The following is a 21,445-nucleotide window of genomic DNA, read 5'->3' as shown; positions in this document are numbered from 1 at the left end:
TCTTAAAAGCAGTAATTTCCTTCCGAAGTCGCAATATTGTTAATACAGTACTTTATTGATACCAGGGCTTGTTTCACTGGAAATTGGGTTCGCATTGTGTGTGTGTTTGTGTGTATGGCATTATAGTGGCCTTCAGAAGGTTGAAGGTCGTCCAGCAGTGACCAGCAAATATTTATATCTGATCCAGATACCAAGGAATATTGTACATTTCATTTTAAGGATGTTTATACTTTAAACAGATCTTAGATGATCAGCATTGACAGCACAAGCGTAAATACATGCAGTTTATGAGGGGTAGAGCGAGCTAGTGTGTTCATGCCTGAACAGTAACAGCAGGCATAGTCTGGGTTTTTGTGTGTTACGGATGCACGCTTTGCACAACTGACCTCTCATTGCTGTCTGCGCGGGCGCAAAAACAAAAAAATTAAGGCCATAGAGGTAAACGTGAGATAATTTTAGATGCTTCAGAGATGTCACATTCTACACTCCACTGGGTACATAGCCTTCCAATGTAAACATATACATCACCGTGATTGGGGCAGCAGATTAAGTGACTTCTATTTACAGCATTAGCTTTTGCTGTACACTGCTTCGCGATAGCCCACTGAACTATAATTACTATAAAGAGCAGCTGTCAGAAAATCCATGTTAAATGTGGCATGAAGCACGCACACTAACAGACTAATGGTTTCCCTTTCCTCAGAGTACTCTGCTGGTTTACAACAGCTACAAGTATGGTTGGATCCATTGGACGTATGTTGTGCCTTTTGTGCTATTGACACCAGGTATAAAAATGCAAAATAGACAAAGCAGATGCGCTGCTTAAAGTCTATTCAGTGATCCGGGCAGAACCAAACCAGCAGCTTGGACTTTCTCACTATTGCTGAATTGAATGAGTTCATTGCTTCTTTCCTTGGAATCTAGAGAGGTTTTCTTTTAAGTGAAGTGTAAATCAGGACCTCTAAGCTCTTTATATTGACAAAACAATAAAACAAGTGGTAATTTTACAAATAGAGAATATAATATTTATGTGAAGGGGTAGATTTATTGATATTAAATCCAGTCTTGTCTGTTTTTTTTTTAATCAGAGGTAAATTTACCCCACATTATCCAATAGTAATCCACACAACAACTTCAAAATGGAAGGTAAGAGTAAATAAAAATGATCAATATTTGTTAAATAAATATAAATTGATAAAAATCTAGTATTTCATTTTTCCATTACACTGAATGCAAGGATTACGATTTAGCTACTTAATGGTAGATTTATCTCTTAACTCTGCCGAGGGTTAATGGATTCGATTTAATGTACCAAAATTAGACACGAAATTCTCTGTGGATGTTACTTACTCCATTATTTGGTACACAGAAGAATCAAAAGATGTTTTACAATTGCGACTGAATTGTGGTGATTTTTATTACTATTTTTAGTTTTGTGGTTTGTCAACGGATTGAAATGGAAAAGCTTTTATGTTTTTGTACTTTTCACATTTTGATTATAACTGCACTTCATTACCTGTCCCCAGATGACCTTCTAAGTAAAATCAAAAAGACAATAGGTGCCCTGAGAATCACCTGGCTTGTTGGATGGCAAAACATGAACATTGTGTAATCTTTCTTTTCAGCTGCAAGGTTAGCACCACCAGTTCCCACATCTCCTTTGGTCTATACCAGTTTTCATGTAAGCGCATTGAATAAAGTAGGTATTATGTAGTAATGTAGGTTTACATAACAGTGTGACCCTATACAAGTTGAAAATTCTTGAGTGTGCACAATAAACAGTATGTATGATTTTACTTCGGTCATTGCTGTACCCAAAACATCATCAAAGTTGGCCCTGTGCTTCTAGTGCCTCCTAAAATAATAATAGTAATAAAAGAAAAATAATAATATAATCAGCGTGGTAGAGGAGCTTGGAATTTAAAAGCTGATGTGCAAAGTACAATTCTAATTGGATTCTTGGTATTTTCAGCCAATATTCAAATAGTGATAACTGATCTGATGCATAGATGAGTATAAACTAATCCCCATACCTATGAATTTACTAGATGGACCCCACAGCCTCTGTGTATGGAACCCGACTTCTAGTCTCCTTGTGGTTGTTGGTCCGTTCCTTGTTCAGGTTGGGCCACCTTTGACCTCCAATGCACTGATCGCCCTTGCTTTCAAAGTTCTTGGGAAATTGCCTTCCTAATGGCAGCCCCCGTTTCCTCTTAAATAGAGACACAAAATTCCAATTGCATATGTATTTGGGCTTTAAGAAAAAACAATACAAACTCACCTTGAAACATTACCATCTCTTTAATGAACACAAACCAAATCCCAAATTCAAGCTTGGGATTGCTGCCAAATATTTTACCAATTTGTTTTCTAAAGAAAAAAAAAAATATGGCGACAGTCCGGGACAAGCCATCATGTCCTTAGAATACCATAATAATTCAGCCGAGAGTTAAGATCTCGATTTCAGTTGTAAATGCATTATTTGTAGCTTTCCAAGTTTAAAACAAAATAAAAAAAAGAGAATTGTGTACACATTCCCCTTTGTGCCATTTTATTTAAGATGTACCTACCAGACAAATCTGCACATTAGAATGCCAGGATCTGGCTTGTTCAATTCTCCTGTGAGAAATGCGTCCAGTTGTATATAGAGTAACTAATAGTATCGCCACTTAAGCAAATAACTTTCTCTAGAATAACATATTGATACATTCTTTTTAAAATGTGGTGTGCAGCAACTCATATTGTTAGGAAGATGTGTGTACTTTTCTGTGGAACAAGTGGAAATCCCCCACAACCTCGCTTTTCATGTTGGCTAGCAACACAACGATTTCTGAAACAACTCAGATGTCAAAAAATGGGAAATTTCCACCGGCGGCCAACAACCAAACGAAGCATTAACCATGCTTCAAGAAATCCATTTTGTGCGTTTCCCGTTGTAGTTTACCAAGATTAACCTGAAGGTTTGCATTTTGCAGGTGAAAATGTTGTGTTGACTGTCTTTTGGCTGTATTCTGGTTCTCCAGAAAAGGTTACTTATTAACCTGAACAAAAAACAAGCAACATTCTTTAGAAATGATCACCCATAAAAATACGGTAATAAGACAGTGATGCCTCTGCTACCTCTGTCCTGTGAGGTTGTCGGGGTTTTTTTTTTTTTTTTTTTCCATGATCTTCCCTGTGGACAAAAATCTTTGAAGCTCCTGCCATCGGATGTTCTTTAAGCACAGCTAGCTATGGGTTAGGACTCTTTGTCATGACAATCTGTCTTGTCAGGTACCCTACTTTCCACCTTTTTATATGCAATCCTTAGAAATCTTCTTAAAAAAAGAAAATTTGACTAAGGCACTATTACTTAAGAAACCATGTTCATCTTCAATGAAGATGTCCCTTGGTTCAGCAACCAAAAACTTTGTTTGCATCTCTGATATCCCTCTTACTAATGAGCTTCATTTTAGTCTGTTGGTTTTTAGTTAATGCTGTGTCATTCTTGTGATGTAAGTAGCCTCTCTTCACGTCATGCTTAGCTTCTACTTTACATTAGGTAAATCTGCACTTCCTATGAGTGAGGGAGACAAACTGGGTACCAAGCAGGCTGGGGCATCACAAGGCAGGGGCTACCAGGGCCGACTTATTTCTGTTTAAATGACAAACCTGTCCCTACCACGTTTTCTGTTCAATCTCTTCCAGCTGGGTTCTGTGTGCTGTAGGTTGACCCTCTCTGAGTGTGTTTATATAGAGCATCGGCATGGAAAGGTAACATATTTGTATCTTGCAATGTACATACAGTATCCATTTTTTATACATTGGCTTGTTCCACACTACTCTGTTTGTTTTTTCTTTTTAATAAGTTTATGTTGTATGCGCTTCATTGCCCTGGTGTCATTTGCAATCCAATCAAAGATCTGCCCCTGAAAGGGTATAGCATATAGCCTCTCTTATAGAGGGAACTGTTTGGTAGCCATTAGTCCATTCTCCAGCAGCTCTGGTATTTTAAATGGTCACGGCTGTGGGCTTCGTTTTACTTAAATGGAGAGAACCATTTGCAGTAAAAAAAAATAATAATTTGCAGCTAAATATACTACACATCTCACACTTCATTTGGGACCCATGCACAGACTACGTCATTCCTTTTTGTTCCCATTGGCAGTCAAAGATTTTACTCCAAGTTGACTTTGTACATTTTGTCTGTGCCTGGAAATTTGTTAGCCATTTAAGAAAGACGAATCTACATTTTGATCTCATTTAGGAAAATTGTTTTTCGTTTCCTTTTTAGAGCTAAAATGCTGCCCTTTTGTTTTGATCCAGCCATTCCATTCTTCAATTGGATTTTTCATAATTGTGTGTTTAGACCAAACATTAAATAGCTTCCTATCCATCCCCTTTTAGAACATTGACCAGTTCCACCCGTCTCTTCATATGAAATAATCAGACACCAACCCCGTATCTTGAAACATTCTCTGAAAACCTGTTTACGCACTTTAAATTTAAACACTTATTAAACTTAGTAAATGGTTTTCTAGACAAAATTTGTTCATTTCAGTGGTAGAAAAGATATTGATTTTTGCTGTCTAATTTCCTTCCAAAAATGTTCACACCGTGCCTCCCCCCTCTAGAATTTCCTCTTTCCTTATCGGCAATGTAAGAAAAAAAACATGAACGCTATTTTTTTACGGAAATGTCAGGATTCTGTTTAACTATGTCGTTCCTGATGTGTAATGCTGGCTAAATCAAATGATTATAGGGTTATCAGTTTCACAATAAGTGCTCTTCTCAAACAGTATTGGAGCCCTTAGACAAACAATCCATGGTTTTCTCAAACAATACGCTGACTTGGGGAATAGAGCTGGTGGTACGCCTTCCGATTCATTCATTGGGTTAGCTTGCAGATGTGCGGGAATGAATTCTGAAATAGGAGCTTGATGGGTTCTACCCATGCTGGTAGCGTTCTTGACAGAGTTTTATCAAGGACGTTTTTATTATTCATCTGTAATTGCATGATCATTTCAAATGGATGACCATAAGTTTACTCCCGTATTGTAGGAGAGCAGTGTCGAAATTTCCCACTGTGCTAATGTTCACATCAAGGTCTCTGACTCCAGGAATAAACAGTTAATGCTAGATCATCATTTTGCAAATGCAGCATGTAAACATTACAAAACCACCAGCTTTAACACTTTGCCCTAGATAACTTTCGGACATTTGACAGGTCATCCATCCTACCAGTAAGGGCTTATTTTCCAATAGCTTGTTCCAAAAAGATAAGTAGATATCAAAATAATAATAATCAAAGAACAGGATCGATTATTTTATTGCATTATTTAACTTCATAGTACAGTTATGTGATCAAGTGCTTTATATTGTTTGTAGATAGATACATGGGTTTTCACCTTAAAGTTTAAATAAAACAAAAAAAGTTTGAATTCATGTGCCCTATACACAGATTCAAATTGTATTCTATATACTATCTCAACTCTACTAACACAATCTTCCACATAATTGATCGAATAATGAGGATCTGTGTCCCAGCTGAGCTTCACCCACATGGGCAATGATGTTATGGCGGCCCTCAAATAACTTCACTGCCCCTCAGAATTATCTAAAAAGAGCAGATCTGGGACAAAGGTGGCTATTTATAGAAAGGATCCTGGGGAAAAGTAGGCTTATCACTACACCAGCCAAGGAAATATCCCTGATGGTTGGATTGCTAAAACCACTTTTTATACATCATTACGACCAATGTTCTGAATGAGCTGCAGTCACCATAGACCGTACGGTGATGTGTCTACGGATTGCACATCATGTAGAACTCCAGAATTACTCTGCGAACATAACGCCCAAGATTTCTTAAAAAAGCCAGTTACGGTGATGTAATGCAGCGGAATTCAGTTCCAACTCTATAGGACCAGTAAGCACCGACTAGTAAGGCACGTTTTTAGTGCTCCACCTTTACCAACAAATTACAGCTCTGCCCTAATTAATAACACCCTCATGGGTGGAATTTTAGGCTTGGTCAATGAGCATTTTAGTATATACCAACCCATAATTATGCCAAAAAAATGTACATATTACGTATAAATGTTGCGGTGCAGTGAATTGCAACAGAACTGTGATGTCAGGTAATTGTATGTAACAAAAAGTACAAGAGATTGTCAAGTTCTTAAACAATGTGAAATTCCTAGTGCGTTACTGTGTGGTTAGGCTGGCACCTTTTGTGTTCTTCACTTTTGTGTTTTTTGGAAAGAAATGAAACAATGTAAAATAGGTAAACCGAGATATCATCATACAAAGCATATTAGAGATGCTCCTGGTTGAGTGCCGCATAACGGACAGGTGCTACACCCTACCCGTCTTTGTTTTCTCTAGTTTCTAACAAAATGACAAAAAAAATACCTTTTTCTTTTGACATTTGGTTTGCGCTACAACGTTAGTCCAACTACATGTCGCCCTTCCCATAAATGATATAGGGAAGTAATTAAACGATGATCTGATCTACCGCAGTGTGTAATGTCCTTACGTAACCCTGCTGCAGTGGTGCACACCTTATCTCATTAGCAAGTTGTTAAAACATTGATTTCATAATGTTGCAAACGCTACTAAATAGTGTGCAGACCTCAGCGGCACGTAGGCAAAGTGAACGGTAGGTAAACCAACAAAACCAACATTTAGAAATCGGAGGGTTTGGACACATTTCTGCCTCCTGAACACCCCTGCGCCGACCTCTCTGTTACGCACCTATTTGCAGAACAGTCACTGCTACAGGAGTCCGTTCGCTGGTTCAGACTCAAAGCTTGTGGGCAACTCCTGTCCTAGAGGTGGCCACAAACAGGCAGGCTTTATGAACTGGTGTGCTTCAAGCAGCCAATCGGAAGCTAAAAAAGAGTTCTTTCTGTTCATGGGAACATGAGGTCTCATTGCAGAAGTCTGGAGCTGGCTGGTTGAAAGTATACGGTGCGTGTTCTTTAGCTACCAGAATATGTGTCTGGCCAAACAAGAAAGAGGCAAATGCATAAAAGGGGATTATGCAGACTCTTCTCATGGATTTGCAAGGGGACACTCCACCTATCCAACAAACCCTAATGCATATGATAGCCGAGTGTCCCAGCCAACTGGTCACAATTTTGGATAACCCAGGCTGAGCCAAAGGCATCTCAATTGACAGGTCATTAAATGAGTTGTTTTGAGGCAAGAAAACACATGATGGGGAAGGTGCTAAGTGTCTTCTTTTTTTTTTTTTAACCACATATTAAAGTACTTACAAAGGAACTTAACATGCCTTCTTCCTTGGAGAGTGCTGTCACATTCCCTTTTACTGTCAGACTGTCCTGTTTAAAGACAGCTCAACATTCCGCACTATAATCTGCTTACAACTTTTATATAATGTGTATATGTTGACCTCTAGGAAATAATGTTGGAATTAGCTTTTTGGTGTTTGGATTTAATTATTAATAATAAAAATAGTTTTTGCTGTGTAGAAGCAGGTAATTTTCCCAAATACTTTGCTGGAAACCAAGTAGAAAAAAAAATCTAATCCAAAAAAAAACAAAGGATTTTCGCAACAGGACTAAAGTATGGTACATTATTTTAATGTGTCGCAACTGGTGTATGATTCGGTTTTCACAGCATGATGTCCTGTTTACCCATACATGATGACAATTGTAATCGAGGCCATGATATGCAATAAAACACACTCCAAGGATCACACCATTCCTCAGGTCCATGGTCCCCTGCTGTTAACCACATGAATACATTATCAGAGGAGCTATGCCATAAACCCTTTGCTAGAGGTAATAAGGGCAGATGCCCAGTGGCTGTGCTCTGTGTAGCAATCTTAGGTTGAAGCTGTTGGCTTTTATTTGTCCAATGTAGTAATAGATGGTGCATAAACTCTCTGCACCTCAGAGATCTGTTCCATCTTCCATTATCCCATCTGAGACTCTGAAAGCTTATGTGACCACGTCTTTTTTGGCCCAATGAAACAAAAGTATCAACTTTGTTTAAAGACTCCACCTTCCCTTGGGCTAATGTGACTAAATTAATAACCCGTGTGCTAGTAACTATGTTCTATTTTAAAAGCTGAAATAACCTTTATTTTTTTTCTCTACTTGTTTTCTAGGGGTGACACCTGTGTATTGCAGCCTCTTTGCATTAATGAATGAGACAGACCGAATATACTTTTCCCCCAACCAGGCATTTCTGGTGGAAGAAACAACAAAACAAAATCTGATCTTTCGAATAAGGTACAGTACTTGATTGATTTTTCATGCACAGTCAAGGATTATGGATTAAACACAATCCAAGTTTTATAAACGACAGTCACCCATGAAGGGCTACAAGAGGAGCTTTTTGTGTGCAAATCACCAGAGGGTGGTGAAAGACTGGTCTTTGACTGCTGTGCAATATTTGTTTTGTGTAACGATTGATCTTTTGACCATCGTTATTTACAAACCTAAAGTTTGGCCTGATAATATTGATTATAGCATTGGCATGAACCTATAATAGGATTGTGACCTGTGCCATGAATCCAAAATAACTGCAAAAGTGACTGTCGCCAACATTTTGGTCTCTGTATAAATCTTCAGCAAGATTTATACAGCAAGATTCTTATAGAGCCCACAGCTCTGATTAAAATGTCGGTTGGTAAACAGCTAATTGTGATCTTTGGCCAGTGAAGAGTCCCAAATAAAAAAAAAAAAAAAAAAAAAAAAATAATAAACCACCTTTATAACCACTCAGTGAAGTGGTCTTGCGTCACTAACACTAATGATTGTACTGATTAGACCTACAAAGTAAAGGGATTATTAATAAAACACTTATTATACTACTAGGTGCTTTTTTTTCTGGCCCTGACTTGTAAAAGCAAGTCAAACATTGGGGAGTTCCTATTGGCTTTTGGGTTTGTTTTGACCTCACTTCAGCCAATAGGAAGTGTCCCCTGAAGGACTATAAATATAATATTATTGGTAATAGTAATATTTTGTAATGGTTGTTTTTTCATTAAGCATACATTTTTTGCTTGAAATAGTGCACTGCAAATAGCACCCTTTCATAGAAAACAACCCTTGCTTTTTCTTTTGTACTTTTATATCCTTGGGGCCCCATGCTTTTTTCTAAATACATTGCTAGCCCAAGTAGCACAACTGGACTTTGAAATGAACAGCCTAGTCCCCAAAACTGTATTATATTATTTACAATGCATCTTAAATGCGCTCCAGTGCGTTTTACTGTATTTAAAATGGGCTATTGGAGGCTTCTGTGTCATTTATGCCCTCCCTGGCTGCCTCTATTTATGCATGCAATTGTTTGCTGATTTAAGGAGTTACATGGGAGTACGGCTGAGCGTGTGCAAGAACTTTACTTACTAATGCTTCCTGGTTTCAGTGCGTTGGCAGTCAGTGAAGGAGGAAAGGTCTCAGTGTCTACCTCGAATAAATGCATGCTCTAATCTGAAGGCCATAAGAAAAAAAAAGACAAATTCATACTATCAATATACTATAGACCTTGGACTTTAGTACTATATTTTGGTGTACATAAGCTTACCAGTCATGTCAAGGTGCCCCATGTGTGGCGAGTCCTAAATTAAATACAGTGACCAAGACTGATGAGGACTACACTGTTCTTTGAAGCATCGGCCATGATCAGTAGCACTCTTATTGAAGTAGATAACATACCCAATTGCTTTCAGCGGAAGCCCTGCTCCCTTTGACTTACGAAGGCATTTCCTACTGAGCCTGTGCGAGTAACATCCCAGAGTATGCTTTCACTAGAGTGTGAGAAGAGTTGAACATCGTGGTATTTCTTTTGAGCCAGAAAAAACTCCAATAAGCGCCTATTTGCTTATAGTAAAGTACACTGACTTCCATACAAAATGGGCTCTATGCATTAAATATGAAGCTAGGATTAGAGTTCCTTTAACAGCACAATTAGCCAAACAATAGTATGTTTTTTGAATTTAGCCACTGTAGCAACCAATACCACAATGTTCTACAATTCAACATAAGTCCCATTGTAACACGGGGCAGCTCTCTGTGCACAAAACCTAATAACACAGTTCTTATACAAACTGTGTCGCTCTTTTTTCCCCCTAGTAGTTTAATTTCTTACTTTCCCTGCAGGTTTTATTTTCCCCATTGGTATGGAAGCGGAAGCTGCAGAGCCTTTCGACACGGGGTTACAAAAGGATCTGAGAGTCCTGTTCTTGATGACTCTGTCATGTCATACTTGTTTGCCCAGGTTTGTATGAAACATTTTACTCTTTATCGTTTCCTAACAGTTTGTGGTAGAAAAAGATCAGACACTCCTGCGTTAATCTTGTAGCAATAGAAATAATCTGGTTGAAGTGATTGTATCTTCTAGGATGTAGGATTGTCCGTTTCTTCAGGCACTATAGTAATGCCTTAGCAAACCCAGGGAAGTTGAAAAAGGTTTGTAAACATTACAAGACTTGACTGCTCCTCCTGCAGTTGTTTCAAATGAAAGATGAATTGGACACTATCTGTTTTCAGTCAAAAGCTAGCATCTTAAGCACCAAAGCACTACAATAAATGTGCTCTTTCATTATAAGATGGAAGTAAATGGCACCATTAATGTCACTTTACTAGAAGCCTCCAACCTGAAGAGACCTCCCAGAGAAGAGAATCCAGCGCTACAGTGCTCGACCAGACTTTGACTAAATAAAAAAGAACACTACAAAGATCATGGACATTGCAGTTTAGCAAGCGCTAGCTAGATCTGATTAGGTAAAGCAGCACAGAGCAAAGAGGCCATACCTTGTCATGTGTGGTTATGGTGTAGAGCCCAAACATTCAAGCTTATTTTCTCCCATGTTTATGTCAGCGGTTTAGTCACATGTCAACATGCAGTTTTTTTCACTCATAGTGGAAAAAGACAGCATAATTAGTTTCATGAGTAGAAAGGGCCATTGACTAATTATAGAACAGTAATAAGGTTGGCAGCTGGTGTTTTCTGGATGTAACTCATCTTTTTCTGCCCTTGTTGTTTTACTGCGATGGATGATGAAACCAGGACAGAGGGACAATTATTTATTTTTATCTCGCCTGTTTTGCAAGATTGTCGTTATGCTTCGGTTGCATCACATAGCTTCTCCTTTTTTTTTTAATTAGATTTATTTGTACCGCACCCCAGAGAACGTACAAAAACCGTAAAAAAGAGACGCATGCATGCCCCACTTGTATTATTATTTCTGCATAGCTGATTATTATTATACGTTAACATGTATAATGGCCTTATACAGCTTTTCATTGCATTGGAAATAGTCTCATGGCTTCGAAAATGTCTTATTACCTACTCTTTTGATCTCGCACAACATATAAACTCCCTACCTCATGATGATGGTCACACCCTGGACCTTTATTTTTTCTGGCATGTGCTCTCTCACTAACTTCTCTAATTCCTCATTTCCCCCTCTCTGACCACCACTTCCTTTCCTGCTCTCTAACCTTGCCTCCTACTTGTTCCCTTGCACCCCAACCTCGCCTAACCAGAGATCTCAGCTCTATTAGCCTTCAGAAATTCTCAACCGATTTACTCCCTCTACTCTCTCCTATCTGAAACATGACGTGCCCTAACACCTCTACATCTGTCTATAACTCCACTCTCACATCTGCTCTTGAGGATTTAGCCCCAGTTACTATTCGCTTTTCACAACGTTCGCGTCTCCAATCCTGGCACACAACTGTAACCCGACACGTACAACGTTGTTCCTGTACTGCTGAACTTAGTTGGCAGAGGTCTCATTCAATGTCTGACTTTCTGAACTATAAATTAATGTTACATTCCTACTATGCTCTCACCCTTGCTAAGGAAACCTACTTCACCTCCCTCATCTGCACAGTCCCCACCCTGCCCTCACCCTCCTTCTGACTATGTACCCTTCTACCCCCTTACCTCTTCTTCCTTCACCACATTAAATTCTCTGCTGTCACTGAAGATGATGTACATGCTCTTCTTCTTTCCTCTTGCTCAACCACCTGATCCCTTCCCATCTCACTCAGTCCCTTTCATCTACTTTTGTCCCATTACTCTAGCTCACATCTTCAACCTCTCCCTCACTACTGGATCTGTCCTATTCTCCTTCAAGCATGCTACCATTACTCCAAGCCCTCCTTTGACTCAACGGATCTGTCCAATTACCGTCACATCTCTCATCTTCGTTTATTGTTTATGCCAAACTAGCCAAGTTTCTTGATTCCAACTCCCTGCTTGACCCTCTTCAATCTGGTTTTCGCTCTTGACACTCCACTAAGACCGCCCTTACTAAAGTTACAAGTTACCTACTCACTGCTAAATCCAAGGGTCACTACTCAGTGCTAATCCTACTGGACCTTTCTGCTACTTTCAACACTGTGGACTACCCTCTTCTCCTTCAAACTCTTCATGGTCTTGGTCTCCGTGACACTGTTCTCTCCTGATTCACTTCTTACCTCTCTGATCGTATCTTCGGCGTCTCTGTCTCCCTCTCTATCGTAGTCCCCCAAGGCTCAGTTCTAGGACCCCTTCTGTTCTCTCTTTACACTTCCTCACTTGGCAAACTTATAACTTTCTTTGGCTTTCAATACCACCGTATGCTAATGACACCCAGATCTATCTATCCTCTTCTGATCTCTCTCCCTCTGTCTAAGATTGTGTCACTAACTGCCTTTTATCTATCTCTACCTCGATCTCTGCACATTTCCTGAAACTCTGTCTCTCCAAAACCAAACAGATGGCAGTGTGGGACATGTTACTTAATGACTTTGGAGGGCCCCAAGGCAGTTTTTTGCACCAGCACCCTGTGGTTTCTAGTTACGCTCCTGCATTCAGCCGGAGTCCTCTGCGGAGTGCTGAGCTCTGTCTGTGTGGCAAGTCTGTGCTGATGCTCTTCTGGGTAACACGTTCAGTGTGTTCTTCAAATACGCTGCTAGATAGCCGCACTCTGGAGAGTGTTGTGTGTCCCCTCGTGAAAACACCCCACTAGATCACCCTGGGATCAACTACGCAGGTCCTGGGGTGCAGAAGGGAGGAGAAACACTTTGGGATAAAGCAGTTTATGAATTTGTGCAATAAATATTCTTGGGGGGGTTGCACTAAATACTATAGGTACGCACCTCCATATAGCAGCTTTAAAGTGACCATAAATCTTATATGGAATCTTACTTTTTTCAATGATTCTCATGTTTCTGTTAAAAAGTACGCCAAGCAGATCGTTGCTTGATGTCAGATATTAACATTCAAAATTAAACAAGGCCTGAAGTTTCACTAGGGGTACACAATAGTGGGCTGAGGAATGTTTCTCCATGCTAACTGTGCCATAGGTTAAGACATATATTCTATAAGGCAGCAGAACAAGTTGTGTGCACATAACTTAGGGCTGCTGTGGTTTTGGAGGCTTTGGACAATGACCAGAATCTATTCATCTTTGTTGTTTTACTTTTTTCTATTGAATTGTCCAAGGTTACATAGTCCTTTGACAGAACAGGCAAGATGCTGGATACTTTCTACTTGGGTTTTCTAGAAAGTTCCTTTTGATGGCCATATGAGATGGTGCATGATGTGTGTGTGTTTGCCAAACGTGAAATATGGTTTTGAAATACCGGAGCTAGGTGAGCCCATTAGTTTAAAAGATGCAAGCCCGTTCCTGTAGTTTTACCAGTGTAGTGGCCGGGAGTGAATTGTTACGCAAAAGGCTGTTATGGTTATTTGGAAAACAGAATATTAACCCTTTCCTCAACAGTTACTCTCTGTATAACAGGAGCTTTAAATTAAAATGTTTTTTGTGTAGAAAGTTGTAATGTGGCTGAACACAGCTAAACATGTCCTTGAACCTGGAATGTTGGGTGTCTAAGAATCCTGACTGACAGGATAGGGAGTACAGCAGGAGAATCCTCTTTTGTTCTTTTCTAACTAACCGCAACATTTCTAAACAATAGCTAATGAGCATGAATACACAGACGGTTATATAAACATTTATGTATTACTGAAAGATATAAAAGTGGGACCCTTCCAGCAAATAGACCAGTTTGTAATGCCTTTGAATCTCTCCCCAGGTGGAGGAAGGGACGTAAGCATATAATTCACTCTTCTTTTAGCTGGTTTTTGTGAATGTATTTTGATTTGGTTAATAAACATATAGCCATGATTTCACCCATTGAGTGAAAGTGTCATCAGTGCATCCTCAAACCTGTTAACCTCTGTCTGTCCACCTGAGCGGACAGTTGTGGGTTAAAAAAACCAGCTACTTATTCTATGCCAGGCCTCGACAAATCCCTGGTACCAGGTCACCATGGCAACTAGAAACCACTTTCAGGGTTTTGCCAGACGAGAGTAAAAACCATCGTGAACACTGCACCCTACCCTTTCCTGTGAGGCGTCCAACAAGGTCACATAATGCACGTTGTGTGTCCTCTCTGGGCGCCTCACGATAGATGATGCACGAGTCAGTGTGTAAATATATAGTGCTGTAGTCAGTGTGTGTGTATAAATTTATAGTGCCAGATTAAATGTGTGTTAAAGTATGTACTTTTATGCACACTGGCTAACACTATACACATATAAGTTGTTGGATAGTGTATGTGCATGTGTATGAGAGTGTGGTGCTAGCATATATGGTGGTGTTTGTGTTACAGTATGGCTTTAGCATGAGTGTGTGTCAGCATATAGTGTGTATTAGTGTATGATAGTGTGTGTTAATGTAAATTGTTAGTGTTTGTGAGCATAAGATATTATCATGTGTAAGTGTAAGAATAACATACATGAAGGGGGTGAATGCAGTATTGTATAGTGGTGCAGCACAGAAGAAAGGTGTTTTATGTCATATTGCCCCAGTAAACATTCTTTAACTGCAGACAAAGGGGACAATAAATGAAAATGAAAACATTTGGGAAGAAAGATTAGTTGGCTCCTAAATCCAAACCAAATTTGTCGAAGCCCCCCCCCCCGCTCCATGCCCTTTCCCCATGTATTGGCACTGTTTCGTTAATACACTGTGGGACGTGATCATACCTGGCAACTCCTGCTCCATGCCCCTGGAGCTTTCTCATACATGTCTTGTAGGCAACAGCAAGGGGGGTTGTGGTCATCATAAGGGGGCAGGACTAGCCCGAAGTAGACGTCAAAGGGCGAAGTAGTGGGTGTAGCCTTGGTGGGATGTGTGGGTCTCTGGGTGGGTTAGTGCGTTTGGAGATTAAGTACAACTGGCCTAGTATTCAACTCTTTGAGTTTATTTATGGAGCCTCCGAGTAAATCCAGGGAGTTCCCAGGTCTGGAGATAACCATTTTGCGGTCCTAAGTACATAGGAGTTACAGACTATTTACTTGGGATTCTGCCTGTGTATTCTGGCAACTTTTCAGTGCAAGCATTTGCACACCTCCTTCATTGTTGTAATCCAAAACAGTAAATGTGTATCAGACATTTACTGGCTCTTTTGGAGTTTGCATTTGCAAAACTAAAAGTCAAATGACGCATATCTTTATATGCATCATGTAAAGATATACATCTTTATATATGCCACGGGTTAATATGAAAACAGCAACTTGGATACAATGAGCATTAAGTCTGCTAATGAGTCTGCTAAGAGAGAGCGAGATCATTGTCATAGTTGAAGTACTAGATGACCTGCATAGAAAGAAACCATATAACATGTTTGTATAATGAACTTTGGAGGGTATCGGCAGTGGAAGATCCCATGACTCCTTAGCCACTGCCACTTTTTTGGGCGTCTTAGGGGCGCCGGACTCTCTTTTAAAGTCATTGTGTTCTCTACTTGAATGTGTTTCTTTTTAAATTGGGTTGCATAACTCTGAATGGTAATTTTGATTCATGGACGAGTGATATTTGTGGTTATGATTAATACTAGACAAGTTTTAACTGATGTTTAGTCATATGGCATACACTATTCTTGTATGTATTTAATTTTTTCAGGGCTGAAATTTAGAGCTCTTTACTTTTGCTGCTAATAATTGTTTTTTCCCCTGGAAGAATGTTAATATGGTTCATATACTGAGCATTCTGTCTAAAGAGACTGGAATTTTATATTTTGTGTTCACATAGATTGCCGAATTATTGTAAATGAGCCCTTTTTTGTATTTCTGCTTTAGTAGCAGATATAAACTGGGTGAGGTTTAAATGTGAAAATGTAAAAGTCCTTTGGTTCTCCATAATCCTCCAATGCATTTCCAAGGGGGGCACTATGTAAATGTAAAGAGGCATTAAAATGTATATGATGCCTGGAGTGTTCCTTTTAGCTTGATGTCCAGCAGTACCCCTGATAAAATGGCGCTATATGTTGTTGTCTAGAGTCTGCACAGTGGAAAAAGATTCCCTGATTAATGCAAATGCCAAACTGCGTTCTGATAAATGCAACTTCCGTGTATAAATTTCATACTCACGACAGAAGTTTAAACAGACGGGACACCAGCGCTCATCAGTACCAATGTGACTGCAACGAAAATGGATTATTGCACCAGACAGTGTGTTTCCGGGAGAGGAAGCATTGTGTCTAGTATGCCTAGAATGAAAACAGAAGAACAAGCATTATAATCCTCTATGATCCTATTATTGATGCTACTTTACTCTTCAAACAGTGTAGGTCTGGTTCTTTTGTTCTTATAGCTGATGCACTTCTGATGATCTTCATCTGTTTTGCGTTTGAGTACATGCTCAGTTCCATCTGTAGGAGAGACCTCCAAGGTCCTGAAAGTTTAAAGTCACTTTACATCTTTTTCTATGTTGATTTGGTGAAAGCTATGACCTTCTTTGCTATGAGGAGAACCATTGTGTGAGTGAGGAGGCCACTATGAGAAAAATAGCTGTGTATTGTCATCTGCACGATCGTCTCTGTAGAGCATTTGAATGTAGACCCAAACATGCAGCTTCGTCTTGGACTATACAGAGTTCTCACTGCCTTAAAAACACAGTTACAAATGTATGTGTCATTAAATGCCTTTTAATCCTTAAAATCCAACAGGTGTATGCAGCACTTTACACTTCACATAACCTTATAGTGGTGGTTCCAACATTATAGATGCTACAGCAGACATATGCATTAGGATTGGCCTAGATTCATTGATGAAACTTCCATACATTGGATTTTTCTTGGCAGCATAGAGATTTGACCCGTTTATAAAGATTTTCTGCTCCCTAACATAACGTTTGAACAGCAAACTCCCCTTCATATAGTAATTGTTTACATTGTTTCACAGTTGTTCGTTTTTGTAAGAGCATTGCAGTTCTTTAAACCGCATACAAAAGAGGAAGCACTGTGGCTTTTCTTTGTCATCTCTGGCACACACCTTCTTCTATTTTACAGAACTATATTGTTTCCGCAACTCTGTTTAGTATACAGTGGTTTTGCAAAGGGGCCACAGTGAGGGGCCAACAAGTTCTCGCAGTGCTCATTTTAAGGAAGTTTAATTCTGAAAAGAGAACATGATTTGTGAAAGTTAAAGATAACTTCTGCTAGGTTTTGTTTACTTATATATTCCGTTGGTTTAAATGCCATATCTCCTCAACATCCATCTGCATAGAGCCACTAAGTGCTGCCCCTTTCGGCTTCATAGCACATTTCTCTATTCAGCATGCTGTTGGCGCAGGTATACAGTGGGGCAAACAAGTATTTAGTCAGCCACCAATTGTGCAAGTTCTCCCACTTACAAAGATGAGAGAGGCCTGTAATTTTCACCATAGGTACACTTCAACTATGAGAGACAGAATGAGACAACAAAGTCCATAAATCACATTGTCTGATTTTTAAAGAATTTATTTGCAAATTATGGTGGAAAATAAGTATTTGGTCAATAACAAAAGTTCATATCAATACTTTGTTATATACCCTTTGTTGGCAATGACAGAGGTCAAACGTTTTCTGTAAGTCTTCACAAGGTTTTCACACACTGTTGCTGGTATTTTGGACCATACCTCCATGCAGATCTCCTCTAGAGCAGTGAGGTTTTGGGGCTGTCGCTGGGCAACTTTCAACTCCCTCCAAAGGTTTTCTATGGGGTTGAGATCTGGAGACTGGCTAGGCCACTCCAGGATCCAGGACCTTGAAATGCTTCTTACGAAGCCACTCCTTCGTTGCCCGGGCGGTGTGTTTGGGATCATTGTCATGCTGAAAGACCCAGCCACGTTTCATCTTCAATGCTCTTGCTGATGGAAGGAGGTTTTCACTCAAAATCTCACGATACATGGCCCCATTCATTCTTTCCTTTACATGGATCAGTCGTCCTGGTCCCTTTGCAGAAAAACAGCCCCAAAGCATGATGTTTCCACCCCCATGCTTCACCGTAGGTATGGTGTTCTTTGGATGCAACTCAGCATTCTTTCTCTTCCAAACACGACGAGTTGAGTTTCTACCAAAAAGTTCTACCTTGGTTTCATCTGACCATATGACATTCACCCAATCCTCTTCTGGATCATCCAAATGCTCTCTAGCAAACTTCAGACGGGCCCAGACATGTACTGGCTTAAGCAGGGGGACACGTCCGGCACCGCATGATTTGAGTGCCTGGCGGCGTAGTGTGTTACTGATGGTAACCTTTGTTACTTTGGTCCCAGCTCTCTGCAGGTCATTCACTAGGCCCCCCCCGTGTGGTTCTGGGATTTTTGCTCACCGTTCTTGTGATCATTTTGACACCACGGGGTGAGATCTTGCGTGGAGCCCCAGATCGAGGGAGATTATCAGTGGTCCTGTATGCCTTCCATTTTCTAATAATTGCTCCCACAGTTGATTTCTTCACACCAAGCTGCTTGCCGACTGCAGATTCAGCCTTCCCAGCCTGGTGCAGGTCTACAATTTTGTTTCTGGTGTCCTTCGACAGCTCTTTGGTCTTGGCCATAGTGGGGTTTGGAGTGTGACTGCTTGAGGTTGTGGACAGGTGTCTTTTATACTGTTAACAAGTTCAAACAGGTGCCATTAATACAGGTAACGAGTGGAGGACAGAGGAGACTCTTAAAGAAGATGTTACAGGTCTGTGAGAGCCAGATATCTTGCTTGTTTGTAGGGTACCAAATACTTATTTTACCGAGGAATTTACCAATGAATTCATTAGAAATCCTACAATGTGATTTCCTGTATTCTCTGCCCCCATTCTGTCTCTCATAGTTGAAGTGTGCCTATGGTGAACATTACAGGTCTCTCTCATCTTTTTAAGTGGAAGAACTTGCACAATTGGTGGCTGACTAAATACTTTTTTGCCCCACTGTATCTCGTTTTGCCGTCGAAATAGTTGTTTTGGACGTATTTAGTATATTTAGTAAAGGAATACAAGAAAACTGAGGTATGTCACAACTAGAGGATTAATTAATTTCCAGACCCAAAGTTCTCTCACCAGCGCGCAACCCTGCAAAGACTGCCTGAACCAATCAACAACAATCAGCATCTTCGCCATAGGGCAGAGACAATGACATGAGAGGATCTACCCATGAAAAAGTCACAAAGGGGCCCTGAGAGCCTATGACAGATATGTTACACATTTGCTTTGGGTTTAATGCTGTGGATTTATTGCAATGTGTGTGCTGGGTAGAAGCAGAAATGGCATGCACAAACCCTACAGGGACCGTAAGTAATTCTGATTTATAGAGAAGTAAAAGTCTAAGTAAGGCATGTTTCTCAACTGCAGTGACGCAACTAAACATTTCCCAGTGGAACATTTTTGTTTGAGTTGTTTTTAAACGCTGTGGATTTGATTAAAAATAAGCAAATGTGACAGACCACTTGGGAATTCAATTTCAACTTTACTAAACTCTCCAATGTTGAACATAAAAGTAGATTATAGAGTAGTAGGAGATTGAGAAGTGGTCTTCCTCAGAAATTTGCCAACTGGTCCCCATTTGTGACCTCTTATGACATCTCCAGCCTTTGCCTCACCAGAGTTAATTACCCCCATCCCTAGCATAATGCGAGTTCCGGGTATGACCTAAAGGATCCATGGAGACATGTTTTTTATGGTCTGAATTAGATTTGTTAGGTCCTGGGAAAATAATTTCTGTGCCCCTTAGCCCTAACAGTGCCTTAATGGAACATTCATGACATTCTTGTGATATATGTCTGTACCTCAATGCTAAATATTGAAGCCTTCATCCTCCTCAGAGATTTGAGATCATATGTTAATACTGAGAGAATTATGTAAGTAAACAATGAATTACGGTTAGTTTCAAATAGTCAGGGTTAACGTGGGTTGCCACCTCCTCTCTTGACTTGGAGAAGACCACAAAACAAAAACTCATTGATATTAATGTCTGCACATGTTACTGTTGAGTATAATAGTGAAAAATTGTGTGCATATTGTACGGTGTGAAGTTTGACATTGTCTTTGATAATTAGGACACGATTACCTATGAATAGCCTAATTGAATTATGCTGTTGTGCTTTAATTTTTCTCCCTCTGCTTTCTCTAGAATACAGGATGACCTGTCATATTTTGAGTCAAGTGTTCTTTCTTTAAAAGCGTATTTGAGTTTCTGTCAGTTTAGTTTTATATATAATCCCTATATTATGTTTTTGAAAGTCAAGGTTTTATTGAATTTTATGACCAATAACTAGAGCAAAAAACAGTGTACCCAATAAAAACAAAACATTGCAACATAAATCTAATATCTGTGTTGAGGCATTTATGAACAATTTCAACAAAATTAATTTGGAAATCATTTTAACAAGGCAAAAAATGGCCACCAGTTAAATTTAAACAAAAGTACAAAATAAGAAAAAGTAAATGTTGCCGGAGGCCTTTTCATAAAACATTGGACAGTATTGCATGGGTTCCTCTGTAAGCGTTGGCATACTATCATATGCAGTGATAGTACCGAGGGAATGTTCCCCATTTAATTTAAGTATTTATTATAACTTTACAAGCTCAGAAAATAGTGTCCAGGGTCTATTAAAAATTTTGATCTTAGATAGTTGATATTCTTCTTTGTGAAAAGTCAACCTGCCGATGTTCCCAGCCATTATTCTTCTGTGTTTAACCTTTCCTGTATGGATCAAAATTAATTTTGTAAATAATGATATCATAAATACCCCATGGTGTTACTGGCCCAGAGTCAGGTTGCGTGGCACCTGCAACCTTTCCTTTCCCATTGAGCTCTCTGCGATGTTGGTGGAAGTCCCATTAGCTGATCTTTAATGTGAATGATACCAACCTAACCATCAATTTTACATTATGGCTTAAACGATTTAAATTTATATAAGCGAGAATGAGTTGCGCTAGTCAAGTGACCATGGAAATTGCTAGTTATGATAAATAGAAACCTACGGGGTTTTCTGACGATAAAGGGTCTGTATGAGAACTGTGCAGGGTAGCATTTGGCTGTTCAGTTTGTGGGCAATGGCTGAAAACAAGGAACTTGCGTCTATAAAGCTATATTAGAGTTCTTGACTATGCAATCTCCATACTGACGCCAGTGCGGCAGCTCAAGTGAACTTATCTCAGTAAATGTATATATCGGAATATC

General features: G+C 39.6%; 1 protein-coding gene across 3 annotated transcripts in view; it reads left to right on the top strand.

Annotated features, from left to right (window-relative positions):
* JAK2 (Janus kinase 2) overlaps window positions 1-21,445 on the top strand; it is a 78,470-nt gene that overhangs the window by 35,889 nt on the left and 21,136 nt on the right. For all 3 annotated transcript variants that reach the window (XM_053466059.1, XM_053466067.1, XM_053466075.1), the window contains exons 3-4: window positions 8,114-8,237; window positions 10,113-10,230. In XM_053466059.1, coding sequence (XP_053322034.1) covers window positions 8,114-8,237; window positions 10,113-10,230 — 242 coding nt within the window. The remainder of the gene's footprint in view (window positions 1-8,113; window positions 8,238-10,112; window positions 10,231-21,445) is intronic.

The sequence above is a fragment of the Spea bombifrons genome, chromosome 1, assembly GCF_027358695.1.
Source record: "Spea bombifrons isolate aSpeBom1 chromosome 1, aSpeBom1.2.pri, whole genome shotgun sequence".
NCBI lineage: Eukaryota > Metazoa > Chordata > Amphibia > Anura > Pelobatidae > Spea > Spea bombifrons.
This window is presented reverse-complemented; position numbering and strand designations above follow the sequence as displayed.